Here is a 21261-nt window from a genome sequence, read left to right on the forward strand (position 1 = left end):
TGTCCCGCAGTCGGTACGCGGTGACGTGGAGTTTAGCGTTCTGGCTTGCGTCGTGGTATCTCAAATTCTGCTTAAGGACATTCAGTCTATGCCAAATGAGGTCGCCCAAGCGCTCGGTGCTTCTTGCACAGATGTGGGCTTATCACGTCCAACGCGTACGTGTACTACCTCGGACTATCGACTGGCATCGACTTCGGTGCTCAACCATTCGTTGTGTTTTTTCGCATTCACCTACTGGACTGCCAATTCGATCAAGGCTCGAGGTGGTGAGTGAGTTCTCGATATTATTCGATCTCGATTCCTGGCCACACCTCTCAAGATGAAACAATATGTATTTCGCGAACCATGCCATTTTGCGTCATTCTTTCGCTCGGGAGATCCCATACAAAACTGGCTGGTGGCAAGATCTTGCAGGAAGCATCTGTCGACTTCCTTTCCTCGCCACGACTGCACATTTGGCGCAGGAGTCCACAAGTACGAGTGATTCTCATCGGCCGTGCCGCTACTAAAGCGAGCGCTGACGATAGTCTACACCGCCAACGACGAATACGCCAACCAATAACAACTGAGTTCGTTGTCATCTCGATACAAATTGAAGATAAGGTGCTCCATCTGGTCCTCATCGAACACGTTCTGCTCGACAAGCTGAACCAGGTTCTTCAATTTCTCGACACTCTCTGGAATCGCTCCTTTCACACGTTGTACCAAATCCTCAAAGCTGCCACGTGATGAAAACACGACTCTCGGTTTGCCTCCCACGAGATTGAATCTATGAAACCATTCGTCGTCCTCCAAGTGAATTGTGTCGGCGAATATCTGACACTCGGTTCTGGTCCATGGATTCATATACACCGTGAAGCACGTTTCCTTCACAAAATTGTTGTCATTCTCCGTGCGTGGGCTAGCAAATAAAAACGCATGGTTAAGGCCACTATAGTACAATGCCTCACCAGTTTCACGACCACCAAATAACCCCCCGTATTTATTTTTTCCAGCAAGCCGCGCCTCAGATATCTCGTAGCCGTTAGTGCTGTCCCAACTGAAGTAATAGGTCAACGAATGGCCAAGAGGATGGTAGGCGATATCCTTTCTCTCCGTCACTAACACAAGCAACAAGGACACCCCAAAGGCGGACTTCCCAATCCCAGGACTGCCAACCACAAGAATTCTACTGAAGAAATCGTCGGACGCCAGTTGTTCCTCGATCATCGCATGGAGGTTCCAATATTCCTGTCGGATGTACAACCCATGGTCGAATGCTGTATCGAAGACTGTCTTTGGAATACTACCCAATCAATCCCCCACGGCCAGGTCAGTTGCACGGTTCAGTTGCTGCCCAAATGCGGCGATAGCACGCAATTCATCTCTGACACCGACAAATTTCACTCTCTTCCTGTTCTCACCAAGAACTCCTAAGCTTACGTCCATATCACTGATCTGCGACTCTGCTTCCTCTGGAACCTCCACCAGTACGTGAATTTGCCTCGACTTTGGTGCAAATTCTCCTGTCATGTTCTTGTGTTCCAGCACGTCCTTAATCGTCTGGCCCCGAGTGATCATCGTGCAGGCGTCGGTGCGAATCCTCCCCTCCTCCATTCCCTGCACATCCGGGTCGTTAACTGACAGCCATGCCTTGTCCTTCTTGGCTAGTAAGATCCATCGAGTCGCCCGTGATATGTAATGAATTCACCTTCTTGATTGCTTCCTCCAGGAGATACCGGTGTCCACCACTTCATCCACTACGACAGTGACTTTTCTCCCTTTTTCGATGACAACGCAATTCAGCCGCAGCACCATCTTTCCTCGACGCGGCAGATTCTGGGATGAGTGAGGAGAAAGGAGGAGAACTTCGTTTCCGTTCGTGAATCAAGGGATGTTGTCATCGCAAGACTGCTCCGCATGGACGTGGGAATGAAAGAAAGTGATGAAGCGTCCACAACAACATGGGTACATTTTATCACCAATCATCTCGTTTCTCCCTTCTCACCCTCCAATCAAAACAATTCATCTCTCGCCACGTATCAATCAAAGCCCAAGTTCAAGTCAGTATCGAATCGACGAGGGAAGGCGCAAGTGCAAGTTTTGACGATGCAGCCCAAGATCCTGGCGCTCCTCGCGACGCTGCTTCTGTGCTTCGTGGCCTCTGTCGCGGGCCAGGACGCAGCTGCGCCCGCAGCCATCAAGGCGCACGCCAGCCACATCCTCGTGGACACGGAGGCCGAGGCCGACGAGCTCAACGCGCAGCTCGCCGAGGCCTCCAACCTTTTCCTCACGTTCGCGCAGCTCGCCAAGGAACACAGCAAGTGCCCGTCCAGCCGCAAGGGCGGGGACCTGGGCACGTTCGGCCGCGGCCAGATGGTGCCCGAGTTCGACAAGGTTGCCTTTGAGGGCGAGATCGGCGTCGTGCACAAGGTTCAGACGCAGTTCGGCTGGCACCTCCTGCTCATCTCGCGTCGTCTGGACGGTACCGAAGAGCCGGACAAGTTCCGCGGCCTGAAGGAAACGTTGCTGAAAATTATGCCCTTCCTTGGCCCGATTATCCTCATCGGAATTATGGCCTTGGGCGCGAGGGGAACGAAGGGGGGACCCCGTGCCCACGCGTACCATATTTTGGTCAAGTCGGAGGAGGAGGCTGACAAATTGTTCAAGGAAGTTGACGCTGCTGAAGATAAGAAAACCAAGTTGTCGGAACTGGCCCAGACCCACAGTACCTGTCCGTCGGGCAAGAAGGGGGGAGACCTCGGAATGTTCGGACGTGGCGAGATGGTGCCTCAGTTTGATAAGGTTGTGTTCGAAGAGGAAGTGGGCAAACTCACCAAGGTGCAGACGCAGTTTGGCTGGCACGTGTTGCTCTGCGTGGAGCGTCTGGGAGACAAGAAGTCCAAGTAAGGGGCGAGTATGACACTGGGGATCCTTACGTCCTTCAGCAGCAACCAGCAAGTGAGAGATGGAAGAGTGGTAATTACATTGGTGTTATCATTTCCAGGGCATGCTTTGTGTTTGTGTACTATGACTCTTCGTTTGGGTTTTCAGAAACACTCGCTACTTTACGTTTGTGTGGTGCGATGCTGACAAGGTGCCGTGGACGCTTTCACAAGTACTTCCAGAGCTATTACGGCATTGTACTAATGCTAACGTTGAGTTCTGGCGACGCGACTTGTTCATACTGCCAACACAACCTCCTTGGGGTTTTACAGCACGTGTTGGCGGAGTATGCTGGATTTCGACAGCCTAACTTGCTTCGCAATTCGTAATCCCATAATATGTCTCGTGTGGATGTGTCGGCTGACCTAGCATCATTCCGGAGGCGTATCGTCGTCTTTAAGTCGTGGGATCTCCTATCTATTCAAAATCACTGTTAGAGATTTCTGTGAGCCTGCTGCATGATGCGGATGAGGTGGCAAAGGAGAGTGTGGTCAAAGAACTCGCTTATCTGCGACTGAATGCACCGACTGACTAAAAGGGCGTCCAGTTTAGCGACAGCTTATTCCGTCGGCTTCGACGCTTTCGAGCATTCACGACTTCGCCGATGACAACGATAGCTCAAACAAAGCAAAGCAATCATGCGACTTCGTCGTCCTCACCAAGCTCTATTGTTGAGAATGCGCCTATCGTCAGTAGTATTGCGGCAGACGTTGGTGATCCAGAGCTCATAAACGCGCAGGTGTGCCTGAGTACGGCTAACCCGACTTGGGGGTGGCGTCTACGTCAGTTACAATGCTGATCCAGACTAGATCCCGCGTGTTTCCTTTCGTTGCAATGGATAAAAAGTTCCGCGCTTCGATCGTTGATAAATCCCGTAGTCATTGGACGAAGTTGGTATTGTGGCTGCTCAAGTTCTGCGGTGTGTACTTATTGCGTCGGCGCAGCCCCCTCAGCGGGAAATGATCAGTATGGTGACGAGGAGAGCCGATATGGCGGTCTGAAGGGAGGTACTTCGGGGAGGGGTCTCGTTCAACTACAAGGGCGACGTCAAGTTTGGCGGATCTACTTGTTCAGAGCTGCTGCCGAGCTGCGGCTTACTTGTGTTCGCTGGCGGAAGCACCTACAGCTTGCGAGTATGTCCGGTCTGGCATCTTCACTGTTAATGTCTTCCGCGCGGCCGCGGGCAAGACTGTGAGCCTTCTCCTTCTGACAAAGAAGCCAGCAACCATATTGAAAATATCAAATGGAATTGTAGAATATTTTGTAAATTATCCTAGAAACAGACTTTGTATTTATCCGATAAATCCGGAAATGCATTGACGTTGGGTCAAATTTTTGCCTACAATTCAACAGCAAAACGTATCTACACTTCGCTCAATGCGGCTCCCACAAGCAATGTTGCATGCTAATGCAAAAACTGCACGCTTTCAGAGGTCATTGTCTTTTGACAAACTGACAGTCAGGTGTGATCATAGCGTTCTCGAACACGCAAGAAACATCCTCCAGATTTCCTAACAACTTGAGCATCGGACTCAATATGTCGGCTCGTGTCTGTAATCTCGCCACTTTGTCCCTTGAACTGTCCCAACCGAAAGTCACGGAACCGCGCATGACCAGCTTCTGCCCGAACAACCTGGTAGCGAGGGGCGACAACACACCTCCATGAGCTCCACCATTTCCATCACTGTTCAGGTGCGGAAATGCGTACCGCAAGGTATTACTAGTGATTGTGACGATGGTGCTGGTACTCGCGACGAGTGTATCCGGCGTTCGCATATTCATACCTTTCAGATCCAGGTCGGGATCCCCAAAGTAGAGTGCAAAGACCCACCAGTTCTCGATCTGTGCTTCCACACCTACCGATGAATCACCAACCACATCTGGAATCAACATTTCTCGAAGAAAGTTTGCTGTCATGTCGTGCAGCGTTGCCGGAGACGACAAAAAGTGGCGAAAGTGGTGAAAGTACTCAGCTGCCAGAACCCAAATCGATGGCGTTATCGGAAGGCGAGTTGGGTCTTGGGCTCGTAATTCTAACTCCATAATCTCAGCTTGGAGTTTGGCGACTTGGTCTTGAATATCATTCTGGACCTTCAGCTGTCTCTGCCTGTAACGTGCCTGGTTTGCACGGCAGCGTTCTCGGTGTTGGATCTTCTTCTTCAGGGCTTCCGCGATAACCGCAGCTTGGAGCTCAGCACTGATCGGGTACTTCGCAGCTTGAATAGTTGAGACAATCTGATTAGCCGTTTCCAGGTCCGATGGGATAACAGACAGAAGTGTACGGCCCATTGATGAACCCGTTTGCCCCAACGAATGTATTACCGACGTGAATGCTGTTTGAGCCGGAGTTACGTCGTCACGTGCGTTTGATAATTTCTCGGGCGTGTGGGGCTGTAGTGGTTGCTTGCAGAATGGCAGTTCTTCTTTCCTTCTGTGAGAAGCCCGGGTACGTTGCACGACACTTCCTATCACGTTGTCACTCAACACTGCACTGTTCGGCGGACTAAGCGCGTAAAAGTCCATGGAAGCGTGAAGCACACTGGATTGAGGTGTACGGAGGTGATTGCGAAATGACGAGAGAGAAAGCGCACGATAGGCAGTCAAGATGATAAGCATCTAGGTATACTTGAGTTAGCCTATCGTTATTAGAAAGCTGCCTTGGTTTACGCACTAAGAAGATACCTGATGAAGGTAGTAAACAACAAATCACGTGGGTAGGGCCTCTATCCGCATGAGGCTTGCTGTCCAATGTCCCAAGCCCCGATCGTAGTGGGAAATAAGATTGGCGTCGTTCCAAAAGGGTAAAACGAAGCCTGGTATTTTTTAAGAGCCGTAACGAAGAATCCAGATTAGTGTACGGCGAGTTGAGATTATTAAACCCGAGGAGAAGTGGTGATCTAATATATTAGCAAGACGTGGAAGAATGAAAGGCAGAGCACCAAATCGAGTCACGGTCTCGACTATGCTAATTTATCTGCGTTGATGCCACGGTAGTAGCATTTCGACGAGATCAATCCTGTTTTGGACTAGTAGACGTCAATGGAGTATCAATTACCGTCTTGGATATAGTCACGAACCTTGCGGGTAGCGCTCAATAATCCAGTCTTGTATCTCCTGATGAAAGTTGGTTTTCGGCACACTGTTGGCAACTAATTACCATACAATTTAAATGTGTAAACCTACGCAGGTGATACAATTCAGGAATCTACAGTCAGTTTGCGGTAACTTTAGCAGTAGAACTTATCATATTGAAAGACCGTAGAAAACTGTTCAAGATCACGTCGATTGCGGCGTACTGCACCGAGCACAATCACATGTCGCTTGCAATCCTGAAATATGTACGGTTCCCTCATACATGCACAGCGATATGTATTTGGTAGCCAACGTCATACTCAACAAGATGCCCGAGTCGGTGATTGTCAAGGACAGATGTAATATTAACAATGCCAAAATATGGTAAGACTGACAAGGGTCACTTCTAAACAAAGCATGCGTGTGTTGCACCTTTCAAGTCTTTTCGACTTGAATATGCGTTTTAGCGGAGATGCTTAGAAAGGAAGCCGTGTTCCAAGCACGACGAGCGCAAAGAATGGCACTTCAAGGAAGCACTAAAGCGGCCACAAGTCATCCTAGGGTTGTTGGAATGTTTTCAGATCATAATATTGTAGGCGTATGAAACATGCACGATGTACAGCAATTCAAACGCGAGTATGGGAGCTCTCTCAGGTACGCGGCCAAGAACAGGTTGTACTTCTCCTTATCCTTGGCGTTCATAACACCACGCAGGCCGGTGAATGTATTGCGCATCTGACCCTTCGTCTTTCCAAATCCGATCCATTCTTCCGTCCTCTCAGTCCACTTACTAATTAAATGATGTAGTGGTGTTGTCTATCATCTGCGAAGCAGCACGTGCAGTGCAGTGCTGTCCGGACACAGCTACACTCGCCGACGGACAAACTGGTACTGGCACCGCGCGAGCATCACCGTTCACTTTTACTATAAAATCCTTTGCATCGGTTCCGCTCGCTCAGCTACACCGTTCGCTCGCAAGTATTGTCCATTCCGCTGCTTTGCAACAGCGCTCGAAACCAATGCTCTAACGCAAGGAGAGATTCTACCAGTAAACTTGAGCACGCACTGGACCGAGGGACGTAATATTAAAAATAAAAAGGCCCTGGGTCTGATTGGTGGTGTAAGGTGGCCTTCTATTTGATGTTTATGTGTTTTTAGCCCCTGGGTCTGATGTCGTTAAGTTAGTGCATGTGCTGTGCCGTCGTCCGTATGTGAAGATTATGGTACCACGCATACCGCTATGTTTACGACGTACCACGGCAAACGAATTGTTTTCAAACGATCCGCTTTCGTGCTCTTAGTATGATGCCATCGCAAATCCAAGGATACACCTCAGCATGCTTCAATACATGTACACTCCGCAAACGCACCCGCTCCAACATGTACGAGAAAAACGTTCCTGCGAGAGAAAAAAAAGTAATCTGGGGACGAGGCAGTGTTCGGCTCGCTGTAAGGCTCGGCGTTGGACCTGCCTCCGCAAATACCCTCCAGCAGTCGATCTCAGGCGTACCGCGACCTTGGTTCGGGTTCAGACCATATCCGGGGGTGTCGTCACAGGCACTGATACGTTGATTTTTGTTTTTCAGTGAGGTACATTGATGTCACTTAGTGGTGCTAACGACTTCCTATGTCCGTTCTAACCATCGCCCCTATGTCGGTAGTTAGCCTTCTCCAGGTCCAAGCTTACGCTTCCCCGTTACGTGCCGGTGTCCTTACTGACTGTCGGCCACGACGTCCGCTTGCGCCGCGCTGTCCTCGTGTGTTTCCCATTTTATCATGTCTCCATCTAGGTGGCAGAGTACCTTCCTCCATTTCCCTGAATCGGTGCCTGTGTCAGCCGTGTACTGTTGTACGCTCGTTCTGCTTTCGAGCGCTGTGTTTGTCAGCTCCATCGCCATACGGTTGGCTTCTTTGGCGTGGTGTAGCCATTCTACTTCCCGGAGCCGATCCACGATGCGCCGACTCCTCCAGTAGGTTTGTGTTAAATGCCGTGCCTTTGGGGGCTTGCGTTGCCGATGCTGTGCAATCAGCATCTTGTTCGTGCTCACCACTCATAGCGGCCAGTACCGCTTCTTCTCGCACGCCTTGAGTCCCATGAGGAGCCCTAAGTGTTCCGCTTCCGTGGTCGTCGGTGAAGAGCTGGCGTATGATATGTGCCCGCTCCAGTTGGCCCCGCTCGATATGTCATTACAGCTGACAATGATCGCCCCGCAAGCTCCTGATCGATCGTTTTGTTCCTGCCACCCGTCCGGCCACGTACAGTATGTACCTGGTTCCTCCCTCGGCGTGATCCACTGCTGGCAGTGTGTCCCCTCCCGAGTGAAGGGCTCTACCGACGATCTTCGCCGCCGTCGCTCCAACTACTAGTGATGGCGCTGCCCGTAAGTGTGCCTGGACAGTATTGTAACCCTCTCGCAGCCGCTTGTTAAGGAGTGCCACGTGGTGCCCTTCCGTGATGTTGTTCGACTCGTCAAAGTGGTTGACCCGCCACCGCCAAGCTGCGTGGAGATAGATGGCCGCCCCAATACGCCAGCTAGTCTCAACGAGCAAAGTCACCTCCTCCGCAATCTGAGGGCGCAAGTCCATCACTTCCCGTTGTACTGTAGCCATGCTGCCCCATACGCCTGCCAGTATTTGCGTGAGTTGCATCCCGAATACCTCCTGCTGCAGTCCGTCGTCTGTCAGTCCGAGTTGTCGCCATGGCTGGAGTAGGTGCCTCCGTAATTTTCGCGTCGCTGGGCATCCCCAGAAGACGTGTTCCAGATCCACGTCCAGCAAGTGTACACAGGATTCATGTGGGCAGCCGATCTTGTCGTGTCGCCTGTCAAACATCGAGAGTGCTCTGAGCTTGAGGCGCAGTAGTAGTTGTTCTCCCCACAGATTGAGGCCCACTACTCTCCGGATGCGTTTCCATTCGAGTAGTGCAAGCCCTTCCGCCATTTGTGGGCTCCGTTCCTGCCATTTTTTGGTTCTGCCGTCGAGGTCTATCACGTCGTTTCGCCGCTGCCACGCGCCCTTTGTACTCACGGCGAGTCCGTGTCCACCTGCGGCGTCCCGCCCATAAGCACACTAGTCTGCTCAGTCTTGGATGTGGGTGAACCTCATGCACCTTCAGTTCCGGTCGCATTCTGGCCGTAAGTACTCTGCATAAGTCTGCCCCGCCGTGTATTGTCTGCACCCACGGTTCCTCAGTGATGGATGTGTGGAAGACCGCTTCCACCGGGGAGTGGCCTCTGACCGTCACTATAACCGGGTGTTGGTCTGGGGTAGCAGTGAACTTGACTTCGGCAGGGTATATCTTCCGCGTCAGCAGGTCCATATAGTTAAAGAGCAGTGCTTTCGCAAATTTCTCGGCCTGTGCTCGGTTTTGCGGCGCACCATGCGCTGCGTTGAACGTGAAGTATCCCTGCCCTGTGGCCGTCCTATTCCAGGCAGCGATTTCCACTACCGTCGGGGTTCGCTCGCCTGTCAGTCCCATCTCCTCCGCCAGCGATCTGCGTTGCCCGTCACTCGAGATAATCTGTAGTGTCTGCACGTCCGCGTGTGCTAGCCACTCCATGTGCGGTCGGTCCGCATATTTTCCAGGAGGAAATTGTCTTGCCATCGCCATTGTCCGCAACAGCTCCGTCGCGTCGACTCTCAGTGTGTGATTCTCCCACTCGATGGCGATACCACCCGCTTTGTAGGCGAGGCATACCTCAGCTCGTTTAGTCGCTAACGCTGTCGCCGTCGGCTCCGGGAGTCCTGCCAGAGGGATCAACTTCCTACCTGTGAGCCAGATACTGGCGCTTCGTCGGACCCCTTGAGTTCCCGATGGCGTATATTCAGGTGTGATGTGCACCTTCGGTGCGAGTCCTGGCTTTCCAGTATGAAACAATACGTCGCCGACAATGTGTGCTTGGTGCGTCCCGACCGCCGCCCAGGTGCTGACCGCCACTGCCGCTAGCGCGTAGAGCTCCGATCGCAGATCCGGAACTGCGAGCCCTCCGTTGGTCCGCAGCAGTGCTGCCAGATCTGCGTTTAGCCATGCCCTCGTCCCCAAAACTTCATCTGCGAACTGCGCATGCCAGACATAGTTTCGTATCTTGGTGTCCATGAGCTGCACCTCTGATGTAGTCGGCCACTGATACGTTGGTTGCTTGGGTCGAACAGGTCAGGCTCGCACTTGTCTTATGAGAATGGCCACATCCGGTTGGTAGATCCCGAGAAGATGGCTCGGCCGAGGTTCCTCGTCATCCAAATACCCGGCCACGTGGGGTAGTACTTGGTAGTTTTGGCTTTCGAGTTCTTCCCCTTGGCCAGATCGGGATTGCCAGATGCATTCGTCACGGCCCCGGGAAGTTGCACGCGCGCTTCGATCATGCCTCCTTGGTAGCAGAACTTGTTCCACGACTGGATCATAGCTGACCGATAGAAGAAGTAGGCGTCAACATACCCGGGAGGGTGCGTGTACATGTTGTAGACATTGATAACATTCACTTCATCGATTGATTTGATGTAGAAGTAGCAAGTGCCATCATCGTTGCATTTGGTTGAAGTCATGTTGTGAGAGTAGAGCTCCAACGCACAGTTGATACCGTCGGATTTCTCGACCGATCTCCCATCGCGATCAAGCTCCACGCCAAGCCGCATTAGAAAGAAAACAAAGGTTCGCACCGCGTATTGTTTAAGCCACCTTTGGGGGGGGGGAACGGTACGGGTAGAGAAAGCTACTAGGAGTTTGTAGGATCACTGATTTGTGATTACATCGGTATCTCTAAATGGGAAGGGAGTCCTACGACCCGATCGAAACCATCTACCGTTAATGGTTCATCATCATGTTATGTAAGTACGTGTCGTAGTCATCCCAGATAAATTTCCCCCGAGAGTGTTTATGGATATCCTTTCGTTCCACTTTCAGCACTTTCTCGAAAACTTGATCAGCTGTGTACTTGTACGTGGTGGCCCACTTGTTGAACTGCGCGGCTTCCAACTTCTTGGCGACCTGGCGTGAGCTCCGCGTATGCTTCCCCAACAAAATCATTGTCGCCACGTTTTTCTCTCCAAAGACGCTCGTGAGTGAGGTAAGCATTGCGCCTTCGGGGTCTTGCTTGTTCAACCGGGCGGCATGCTTGGACCAAACCTTGAAGTTGGTGCTCGAAAAAAGTTTCACCACCATTTTCGTCTCGATAAAATCATTCTTAGCAATAGGCATTTGCTGAGCCCCAGCGTCTTGAAGGCATCGTCGATAGACCCATCGGCCTTGAGCAGTCCCTGGAGCTGGTTCGTCTTGCTTGACGGAAACACTTTTAAGGCGCTCTCTAAACCGGGGATTGAAATGCCCCTCTCTTCGTCGTCGGTGTAAGCTCTCAGCAGCCTCTTGGCGGGGGTGTTGTCTTGAAGCACTTGAGTCTGCGTGCCAGGTGTCGTCAGCTTTGACCTCCGATACGCTGAGGTGGGGCCAGCACTTGCAAACAGCACAGCAACCATCAGTAGGACCAAGTGGTAGAACCTCATGGTGTTTGGAAAATGGCGTTCTTTTGGCTTGGGCACTGGGTGGTGGAGGGCAAAGCGGAAAGTGAACTGCGACCGGATCCGGCAAGGCAACGGGAACATTTTATCTTGAGATCCCAAGCCATCGCACAGCATAATCAGTGATTATGCGGTGGTAAGAAGGACTTGGGATCAGAAAATAACGCATAATCGCCAGGTGGTAGCCAGGCAGCCTCCGTGTGGGTGGATGAACGTTGATTCTAGCCCAAGAGTCTGGTGCGCAGTATTGCAACATATACGAAAATGACATCAGTACGCAAGTACTCCAGTATGCATTAATACCAACGTACTGACTTGCACTACATTGGTTGCAGTAATAGTCTCATTAAATGAGACTGTTTATAGGAATTCGAAGATGGAAGAGCTACGTGTACATGTAGTAGATGTATAGTGTTTTGGAGCTAAAATCAATCTACGCCCTGGAAATACAAAACCTTCTTCGTAGACACGTCTAGGCGAAGCAAAACGATAGTAGCAACACATTTGTCATTTATAGGATTCGGAACAACAAACGTAGTATGTTTTATACATACTGAGTACACGTTGTTGTAGACAAGTGGGGTGGAATTGAGCTAGGTCAAAGAAAAACAGCGATCTCCATCATTGGTAGAGCAGGACTACGAGTAGCTTCTCCGATCAGATACCGCCGGGGTGCGCTCTCAGGTACGCGGCCAAGAACAGGTTGTACTTCTCCTTATCCTTGGCGTTCATAACACCACGCAGGCCGGTGAATTTATCGCGCATCTGACCCTGCGTCTTTCCACGTTCGACCCATTCTTCCGCCCTCGCAGTCCACTTACGGATTTGGGCCGGTGTCATGACGCCTCTCTCTTCTTCAGCTGCATCATACTCGTCAGCTTCGTCGGCCTCGTCGGCTTCGTCATCTTTGTCGGCTTCATAGTAGGACCGCAAGAGCCTCTTGCCGTTGACAGTATCGAGTGCGCGGACTGGAACTGCAGCGTCTGTCGAAGTCACCATCGACAGTTTAGCCTGGTCGGCATCACCCGATGCGGCCGAGACAGCATTGCAGCTATAGAGGGTAGCAGTTGCGACGAGCAGGAAGTGGGTGACGCGCATAGTTAGCGTTGGGACGTCGGAGAACTTGGGTGCCGCAGTGAGGAATGCGAAGTGATTCTGGAGATTGGCCACGAAACATTTCTGTCTCGCTGTAGCAAAGCTTAAAGATGAAGTCTGGGAGGAATACACACCTGTCGCACGAAACCCAGCAGAGAGGAAGATAGATCGGTGCTGGGAACTGTGCTCACTGCTCACTGCTCAACGAGTTCCGAGTTTGAAGGAGATCGAGCTGACCCTGATCGACTTACATTACGTGTTCGGCTTTCAACTAATAGTGTTCGCACAAACACTAACTGTACCGCTAACACCTCTGTTTGCAACCTGTTTGTTAGTGGATAGCAAAGCTGGCCAACCTGTCTGCGGGGCTAGGTGGTTCTCAATGGTGTAGTCAAGAGTTTGCCCGTGACGCGCTAGGCTAACACGTTTGCAAACACCACTCACTGTTAGGTAGTGTGTACAGCACTAACATTCCAGTACAGGTAAACAGCTTCATCCGTTGAAGCATCGTGAGGAATATCGCGTATTTTAGTTTTTGAATTGAGCATGACCATTTCGTGGCAGCGCGGGTGCTTTGCTTACATGGAGAACTGTAACTGCGCTGCGCAGCGTGCGCACGCCATTTAGAAAGTCCAGGGCGGGTGTCGAATCCCATTTCTTATCATGTGGGGTTTCCGCATTCAGAGCCTTGTATTGTACTCGTGACAAGACGTTGGACCAAAAGGTAGTCATCGGTTTTGATGATTCACAGCCCTACAACCTATAAGCGACATTTTGATAGGGTGCAAAGCTGGGTCTAGATTTCAAAAACGAGGCCAAAATCGGCTGAATCGCAGCCGTTATTGCGCTACGAGTCAGTTTACGAACGCATTCCTGGGGCTTCAGAGTTGCGGGAAACGGGTTTCTCTTGAGGAGCACTTCTGATTGGAGGAGGGGGCAATACACATGGATTTACAGGCGATACTGCAAATGTAGTAAAAACACATCCACAGATATTGTAACCAGGTGCTCAAATCATTCAAGACAACATTCATTTACAGAGGCAGTTTCATTATTTCGCTTCTTTCCACGCTCGCTTGGCTTGGGATGACAATATAATATATCAAAGGTTAACGATATACACCTGACAAGGACCTGCCGTCGCGAATATGATGCACCCACCGTGGTGTTGTCAGCTCTGTATTCGTCCATGACGGTCTTAACGGTGCCATGAGCAATCGTCAGACACACAGCTACAAGGTCTCGGGTCCGCTGCCCCCTAAAGAGCCCTTCTTCCTTCGATATGGTCATGAACTCAAAACACCGTACGACAAAGTTCTTTTGACCTGGGGTCAGTTCTCGCACCGTGGTGTTTGACCCGGACATGTTGCTAGCGAAGTAAAAGTTGCAATGCACGTACAACGCACTAAGAAATAGTGTTGTGGCCGTCTTAATCTGATCGGGTAAAAACTCGAAGAGCTATTGCCATTTGTGTGGCATGTTAATAAGTTTTGGTCCAACCTTCACTGGCGAGTACAATAGGAGCGGGTGTGGCTGTTTGGGTCGTCTTCACCTACAAACGAGATATCATTACATACCCGTAGGTGGCATTCTGGGGCGCGTAAGATGCTTGCGTGGAAGGTCATTTTTCTGGGGGCCAATTGAGCCGGACAAAGGTGATCCCATCTCTTAATGAGCCCGATCCAAAAAGCAAGTAAATGCCAAAATGTCACAACGCGGACATCAAGGATTATAATACGGTCACCTATCGAGCATGATCCCATCTGGCAATGCGTGCGTTCTTTTAAGATTGGCAACGACGATTGCACGTGACGGTCACGATGTGAAACCATAAGAAGACTGTTAAAGTATGCATCTCCGACGTGCCTATGCTTTATCATAGTACTACTCAAGTAGTACTAAGGATTTGTATCTCGTGCAATGTAGACCAGTCAAGGTATGACAGATAAAGGGTTATTATCCCCGCTTAGGACTTCCAGTCCACACTTCTTAACTTCTCCTTTGGACCTCCAATACACAAGCCATCGTTAAGGCCGACTTCCTCCTCAAGAACCCTCTCGTACCTTGCTCTTCGCGCTATCCTCCGCTGTCCTAATCATCTGCAAATCATTACTTTAATGAACCCAACGCTGACAAGAGGACGCGTGCGAAGCTGCCACGTGTCACGGCGCTACTGCCATTAGACCAAGATGCCCCCCCCCTTGCGCCTGCCACTGAGCTGCAGCGCCACACGAGCCACCTGCTGCCGTGCTAGGCCAGTTACTGCTGAGCAATGTGGCCATGCTGCCCAAATACACCAGCCCAGCCAAAGTGATGTGGCGCCACACGAGTCGCACTGCTGCCGTGCTAAGCTGGCTACTGCCGAGCTGTGAGGCTGTGCTGCCCACTGCGCTTGCCACAGAGCTACTGCGCTGCGTGATCAGGACTTCTGCTGCAACAAATGTGCTTTGAGATACTGCCGGCTACAAGCCATGCCTTTTGCATGAACATGCTGTAAGACCTCACATGACAGGCATGCTGTATCACAAGCAAGTATTGGTGCTGCAAAGCAAGCCATTGAGACTCTGGAACTGTTAGTCCATGGAAGTATAATATTCATATTAACAAGGCGGAAAGCTTACGGATACTACAGTACTATTGTACGTAGTAGTAACACTTAGCGAGCCAAATTTACCGTTGTTTGAAAAGGAAGTTGGGCTACGAGCTGCGGAGAGTTGAAAGCTTAGAAGACGGCTTCGGGCCGAGATTGCAAAACCAAAAGTGAGATTGATTGAGTGAGTTTTAGCTGCTAGCCTGCCTCCTACGCTCTCTTGTCGGCAAAAAGAAAAACGTCCATGTGGGGACTCGAACCCACACCCTACGGATCAAAGACCCGGCACTTAACCCACTACACCATACTGCATGACCAAAGTCACGCACACCCTACTCCTACATATGTAACTCTTACTATGCACCCACACGCATGTCCACGCCGCTTCAGCACTTGGACACGCTCCCACACGCTTGTTCTCACGCGCACGCAACCTGCGCGTCTCATCATGAGCACTTGACGCCGCTACAAATCCCCCCGCACACGCGTAGAGGCACGCGCACGCACACACGCCTTGCACCCACACCTGGTGCACACACGCACATGCACACGCAGCACCCTCTAACACTCTCCCTTGATGCGCTGTGCTTGGCGTCTTAGGCGTCCATGCCGAGTCCGACGAGAAACTGGCGGTGCTTGGGTCGCGCCAGTGCCTTGGTAAACCCGTCTGCGATCATCTCGTCTGTCGGCTTGTACTCGAGCACGATGACCTTGTCTTCCACCTTCTCGCGCAAGAAGTGATACTTCAAGTCGATGTGCTTGGTGCGTGAGTGGTACGCTGGGTTCTTGGCCAGCGCAATGCAACCTTGGTTGTCCTGAAAAATGGTAGTCGCACCCACACACTCACACCCCACGTCCAGTAGTAGCTGACGCAGCCACACTGCCTCTTGAGTGGCGTTGTACAGTGCCATGTACTCTGCCTCCGTGCTCGAGGTTGCCACTGTCGGTTGCCGCTTCGACTTCCACGAAATTGCACTCCCGTTCAGGAAGAACACGTAGCCAGTAGTCGAGCGCCGGGTGTCCAAATCACCTGCCCAGTTCGCATCCGCGTAGCCGATCAGCTCTCCCTTAGTCCCGCCGTTGAACACGAGTCCCAGGTCCTGAGTGGTCTTCAAGTACTTCAAAATCCGCTTCGCAGCCACCCAGTGAGACTTGTTGTACCGCTCGCAAAACTTGGCCACTTCACCCACAGCTTGAGCAATGTCCGGGCGCGTACAAGTTGCGAGGTACATCAAAGCCCCCACCAACTCGCGATACGGGTACCTGGGCACGAAATCTTCGTCTTCTGACGGCTTCACCAGCTTCGAGTTGCTGTCCGCTGATGTGTGCACTGCCTTGCACTTTTCCACGCCGAACTTCTCCGCGAGTCGTTGAATATACGCTCGCTGATTCATGATGATGGTCTTGTCGTCGCGGTTGCGGTGGATCTCGATGCCGAGACAGTACTTCAGCTCACCGAGCTCCTTGATGCTGAACTCGCGCTTCAGCGCCTTCTTGATCTCACCGATCTCCGCTTTCGTCCTGCTGAAGATCATGAGGTCGTCCACGTAGACGATAATGATGCTGAACTTCGAGTCCGAACGCCGAACATACACACACGGATCCGCCGCTGACCGATGGAAACCTTGGCCCTCCAGGTGCTTGTTCAGCTTGCTGTTCCATTGGCGTGCCGCTTGCTTCGTGCCGTAAAGCGCTTGCATCAACAGGCACTTCTTGGTTGGGTTGACTTGGTCTTCAAATCCGTCCGGCTGGTCCATATAGAGCTCCTCTTCAACGTCGCCGTAGAGAAACGCGGTGTCCACATCCACATTTTCAGCCTCCATGTCTTCCTCTGCTGCAATCGCCACCGCCGTGTTGATGGACTCTTTGCGTGCTACAGGAGCGAAAGTCTCCGTGTAGTCGACCCCTGGACGTTGCGTGAAGCCCTTCGCCACAAGACGAGCCTTGAACTTGATGATCTTCCCGCTCGGGTCACGCTTGATACGGAACACCCACTTGCACCCGATCGCCTTCTTGTCTGACGGCATGTCCACCAACTTCCAGGTGCGGTGATCCTCAAGCGACTTCATTTCGCTTTCCATGGCGCGCAGCCATTCGTCCTTGTACTTGCTCCGCATGACTTCATCGTACGACACCGCGCGCTCACCGTCGTCGTCTTCGGTGAGGAAGCAGTAGAGGGAATCGAACTCAGCCTCGTAGTCGTCCAGGTTGAACTCACCCCTTCGAGTCCCGGGAAATTCGTCTTGGTAGCGCACGACTCCACGCCTTTTGCGTGCCGGACGCACCATCCACTCCTCTTCGCCGTCTCTCCCTGGCGTGCTAGAGCCACGCGTTGGCACAGATCCGGTCGGTCCGCTGTGCTCCTCGGGTTCGTGGAGTGGGCGTGTCGGGGGCGTGCTGAAACCGTCGTCAACACTGGGTTCTTCGATGCGCTCCTCTTCTTCATCGTTGTCGATGATGTCGATCACCTCCTGGTTGCGCGTCTTCGCCATTGTGACCGGTGGCGCTTCAGCAAACGTCACACTCCTTGAAATCACGATCGATCCGTCGCTGGGGTCCAGGAGTCGATATGCTTTGTGTTGCTTGGCGTAGCCGAGAAACACGCACTTGATCCCCGAGTTGTCCAGCTTTTTGCGTTTCTGCTTGGTCACATGGGCGTAGCACTCGGTCCCAAAAACGCGCATGTGCTCCAGACGTGGCGCCCTCTTGAAAACCAGCTGGAATGGGCTTGCGTGTGGGCTTGACGTGTTAGGCAACACGTTCCGAATGTCTGCAGCTGTCATGATGGCTTCGCACCAGTACGACTTGTCCATCCCGCTCTCCTCCAGCATGCAGCGTGTCATTTCGACCAGCGTACGGTTCATCCGCTCTGCCATGCCGTTCTGTTGCGGGTTGTAAGGCACCGTGAACTCTTGCTTGATGGTCTTCTCGTCGCACAGAGCCACCATCCCCGCGTTGCAGTATTCACCGCCGTTGTCACTGCGTAGCACCTTGACCTTGATGCCCGCACTTGTTTCTGCCTCCTTGAGAAACTTCTTGAACGCCTCACACACTTCGCTCTTCTTGCGCAGTGGGTAGATTGTCACAAAGCGACTCTTCATCATGATGAAGCTCACAATGTACTTGTAGCCCGACTTGGATGCAGGAGTGACGGGCCCCAACACATCAGAGCACACAGTGGTGTCCTTGCGTGCGCTCTCCCTGGCTTCGAGTCCCTCCTTGGTCGACTTGAAAGGCTTGCGTGCCTGCTTCGCAGTCGCACACACGCCACACACGGTTCCAGGCTCTGCCAGCGCACCCTTGAGTTTCCCGTCCTTGATCATGGAGTTTAGCGTGCCGAAAGACGCGTGGCCGAGTCGCCGGTGCCACAAATCCATATTGTCTTCAGCCGCATGGCACTCGTCGCCGCCCTCAATGTTGAGGAACATCAGCTTGCCTTGCTTCCTGCCCGTCGCCACCACTTGGCCGCCGCGTTTCACAACGCACTGCTCGCTGTCCATAGTCACGGTCATGCCGCGTGCCGTTGCAGCCGTGAGAGAGAACAGGTTCTTGTTCAAATCTTGAACGTGCAGTGTGTTTTCCAGTCGCGCGTTTATCCACGCACTACCAGTCCAGACACGCAGAACAACTGTTCCAACCCCGAGAATCTTCAAGCTCGCGCTGCTCTTTGCGCTCGATATGGTGCGCGCAGTCTTTACACCCGAGTACTCTTGAAACGCGTCGCGTGTCTTGCACATGTGTGCCGAAGCACCGCTGTCCATCACCCAGCACTCGCTAGCAAAAGCTTCCGTCGCATGGAACGCAACGTTCGACTGGTCTTGGACATCTTCATCGGGACTTGCCTCGGAACGGCAATCCCTCGCATAGTGGCCAGGCTTGCCACAGTTGAAACACTTCCCGAAGGGCCCCTTCTTGCGCATCCCGCGTGCGTTCTTCTTCTTCTGCTGCTGCTTCCCATTGCCCTTGCCGGCAAGAAGCGCAGTCGCTTCTTCGATGCGGTTCGAGTCCTTCTGACGCACTTCTTCCGCAATCAGCTTGCTCACCAGGTCTGCAAGCTTGAACTCACTCACTGACATGCGAAACGCTTGAACCAGAGCCTCGTAGCTCGATGGCAGACTCCGCAGCATCGTCGCGCAGACGTCTTCCTCAGTTGGCTCACACCCCGCGTTCTTCATCTCCATCACGAGCTTCTCCAACTCCGTCACGTGCTTGCCGACGGAGGACGCCGTGAACTTGAACGCCGAGAACTTTTCCTTGAGCCACAGCCGGTTCGCCATGTCTTGAGTCTTGTGGAACTTCTTCAACGTGTCCCACGCCTCCTTCGCAGTCGTGGACGTCACCACGTGCATCAACTGCGAGTCATTCAGGTTGAGCACAATCGCCGCGTGCGCTTGTTGCTCCTTCGCCGTCGATCCGGCTTCCCCGGAGACAGCTTCCCACAATCCCTTGGACATCAGGTACATCTTCATCTTGTAGCTCCACAGCGAGTAGTTCGAGCCGTCGAAAGGCTCGACCTTGAACTTGGTGTCGGTACTTGGGCTCATAACCAAAAGGAAGTTGGGCTACGAGCTGCGGAGAGTTGAAAGCTTAGAAGACGGCTTCGGGCCGAGATTGCAAAACCAAAAGTGAGATTGATTGAGTGAGTTTTAGCTGCTAGCCTGCCTCCTACGCTCTCTTGTCGGCAAAAAGAAAAACGTCCATGTGGGGACTCGAACCCACACCCTACGGATCAAAGACCCGGCACTTAACCCACTACACCATACTGCATGACCAAAGTCACGCACACCCTACTCCTACATATGTAACTCTTACTATGCACCCACACGCATGTCCACGCCGCTTCAGCACTTGGACACGCTCCCACACGCTTGTTCTCACGCGCACGCAACCTGCGCGTCTCATCATGAGCACTTGACGCCGCTACAAATCCCCCCGCACACGCGTAGAGGCACGCGCACGCACACACGCCTTGCACCCACACCTGGTGCACACACGCACATGCACACGCAGCACCCTCTAACAGTTTGTGCTGGCTCAACGCCATCAACTTTCACAGAAAGACAAAGAGCTCCCTAAGATTTAAACGCACCTCTCAAAGGCGAACATTCCAAATGCCACAGGCTTTTCTCACTGAGTTTTTACCTGTAAAATGTATGACAAGCCATAAAGAGCCTCTGTTGACCATGAACTAGTACGACAAGCACACAAAGCCTCTGTCATTGGTGTAATAGAACTTTATATTCTGGTACATACACAATCTGTGCCAACGTTTTTCACTTCCTGCACTAACGACAAGCACGCACAGCCTCTGTCAAACTATATAAGCGAGAACGGCAAGTACACAAAGCCTCTGTCATTAAACTTTGTCTTCACAAATACGTACGGCACGAACACATACACAAAACTGCCAAAATATCGTGCAAACCTTGCTAGAACGTTACCAATACACTACAATTTATGAACGGGATGCCACACACTACCTCTGCCTGTAGTAGACAACAACTCCTAACACATGAAAGACACGCACAAAATACCCATCTGCTTCTACTGATGACATTGCGGTGATGTCGTCCCTACATCTAGAGCTACACACTGCGACATCAATGATCTATATGACAAAAGCACTGAACGTTCGCTACTTTAATGGATAAAAGCATAACAGAAAACAGCAACTCCACACGCCATTCGCTATTGAAAAGTCGTAGCATGATGCAATAACTGCAAGCACTTAGACCAATCTTGGAAAACTGGGAGGCACAACATCCTCACACAAACCCCAGTTATTGAGTAGGCTTAAAGCTCTCAAGGCCCACTAAGGGATCCAGCGGTAGCAATAGTTCTAAATGAGCTTTCTAACTGAAGACAACCGTTCTTGAACAAGTTCTTATTAAAAGGTTTCACCTATGAGCAAAACAAGCAAACAAACAAACAAACAAATGCTCAAGTATATTACACAAGACGAACAGGTTTTATCCTTCACAAGCAAAGGTTTCCTGACTAGCCTATAAGCCAAAATCAACCAAAATCAACCAAATGATCAACAATTAGCACAAGAATGACGGCACCCT

The 21261-nt window shown here is 51.8% G+C and overlaps 3 protein-coding genes across 3 annotated transcripts; 1 reads left to right on the forward strand and 2 right to left on the reverse strand.

Annotated features, from left to right (window-relative positions):
- Nucleotides 1-2088: 2088 nt before the first annotated feature.
- Nucleotides 2089-2889, forward strand: KRP23_11888 (Peptidyl-prolyl cis-trans isomerase C; the record flags this gene model as incomplete). The annotated part of the gene is made up of 1 exon (XM_067882468.1): nt 2089-2889. The coding sequence occupies one exon, from the start codon at nt 2089-2091 to the stop codon at nt 2887-2889; it is 801 nt and encodes a 266-aa protein (XP_067740059.1).
- Nucleotides 2890-11145: 8256 nt separating this feature from the next.
- Nucleotides 11146-11625, reverse strand: KRP23_11889 (RxLR effector protein; the record flags this gene model as incomplete). The annotated part of the gene is made up of 1 exon (XM_067895942.1): nt 11146-11625. One exon carries the CDS (start codon nt 11623-11625, stop codon nt 11146-11148), a length of 480 nt encoding a protein of 159 aa, XP_067740060.1.
- Nucleotides 11626-12165: 540 nt separating this feature from the next.
- On the reverse strand, nt 12166-12606 carry KRP23_11890 (uncharacterized protein; the record flags this gene model as incomplete). Its single annotated transcript, XM_067882469.1, has 1 exon — nt 12166-12606. The coding sequence occupies one exon, from the start codon at nt 12604-12606 to the stop codon at nt 12166-12168; it is 441 nt and encodes a 146-aa protein (XP_067740061.1).
- Between the last annotated feature and the right edge of the window lie 8655 nt (nt 12607-21261).

The sequence above is a fragment of the Phytophthora ramorum genome (genome assembly GCF_020800215.1).
Source record: "Phytophthora ramorum isolate Pr-102 chromosome Unknown Phyram_PR-102_s0013, whole genome shotgun sequence".
Taxonomy (NCBI): domain Eukaryota; phylum Oomycota; class Peronosporomycetes; order Peronosporales; family Peronosporaceae; genus Phytophthora; species Phytophthora ramorum.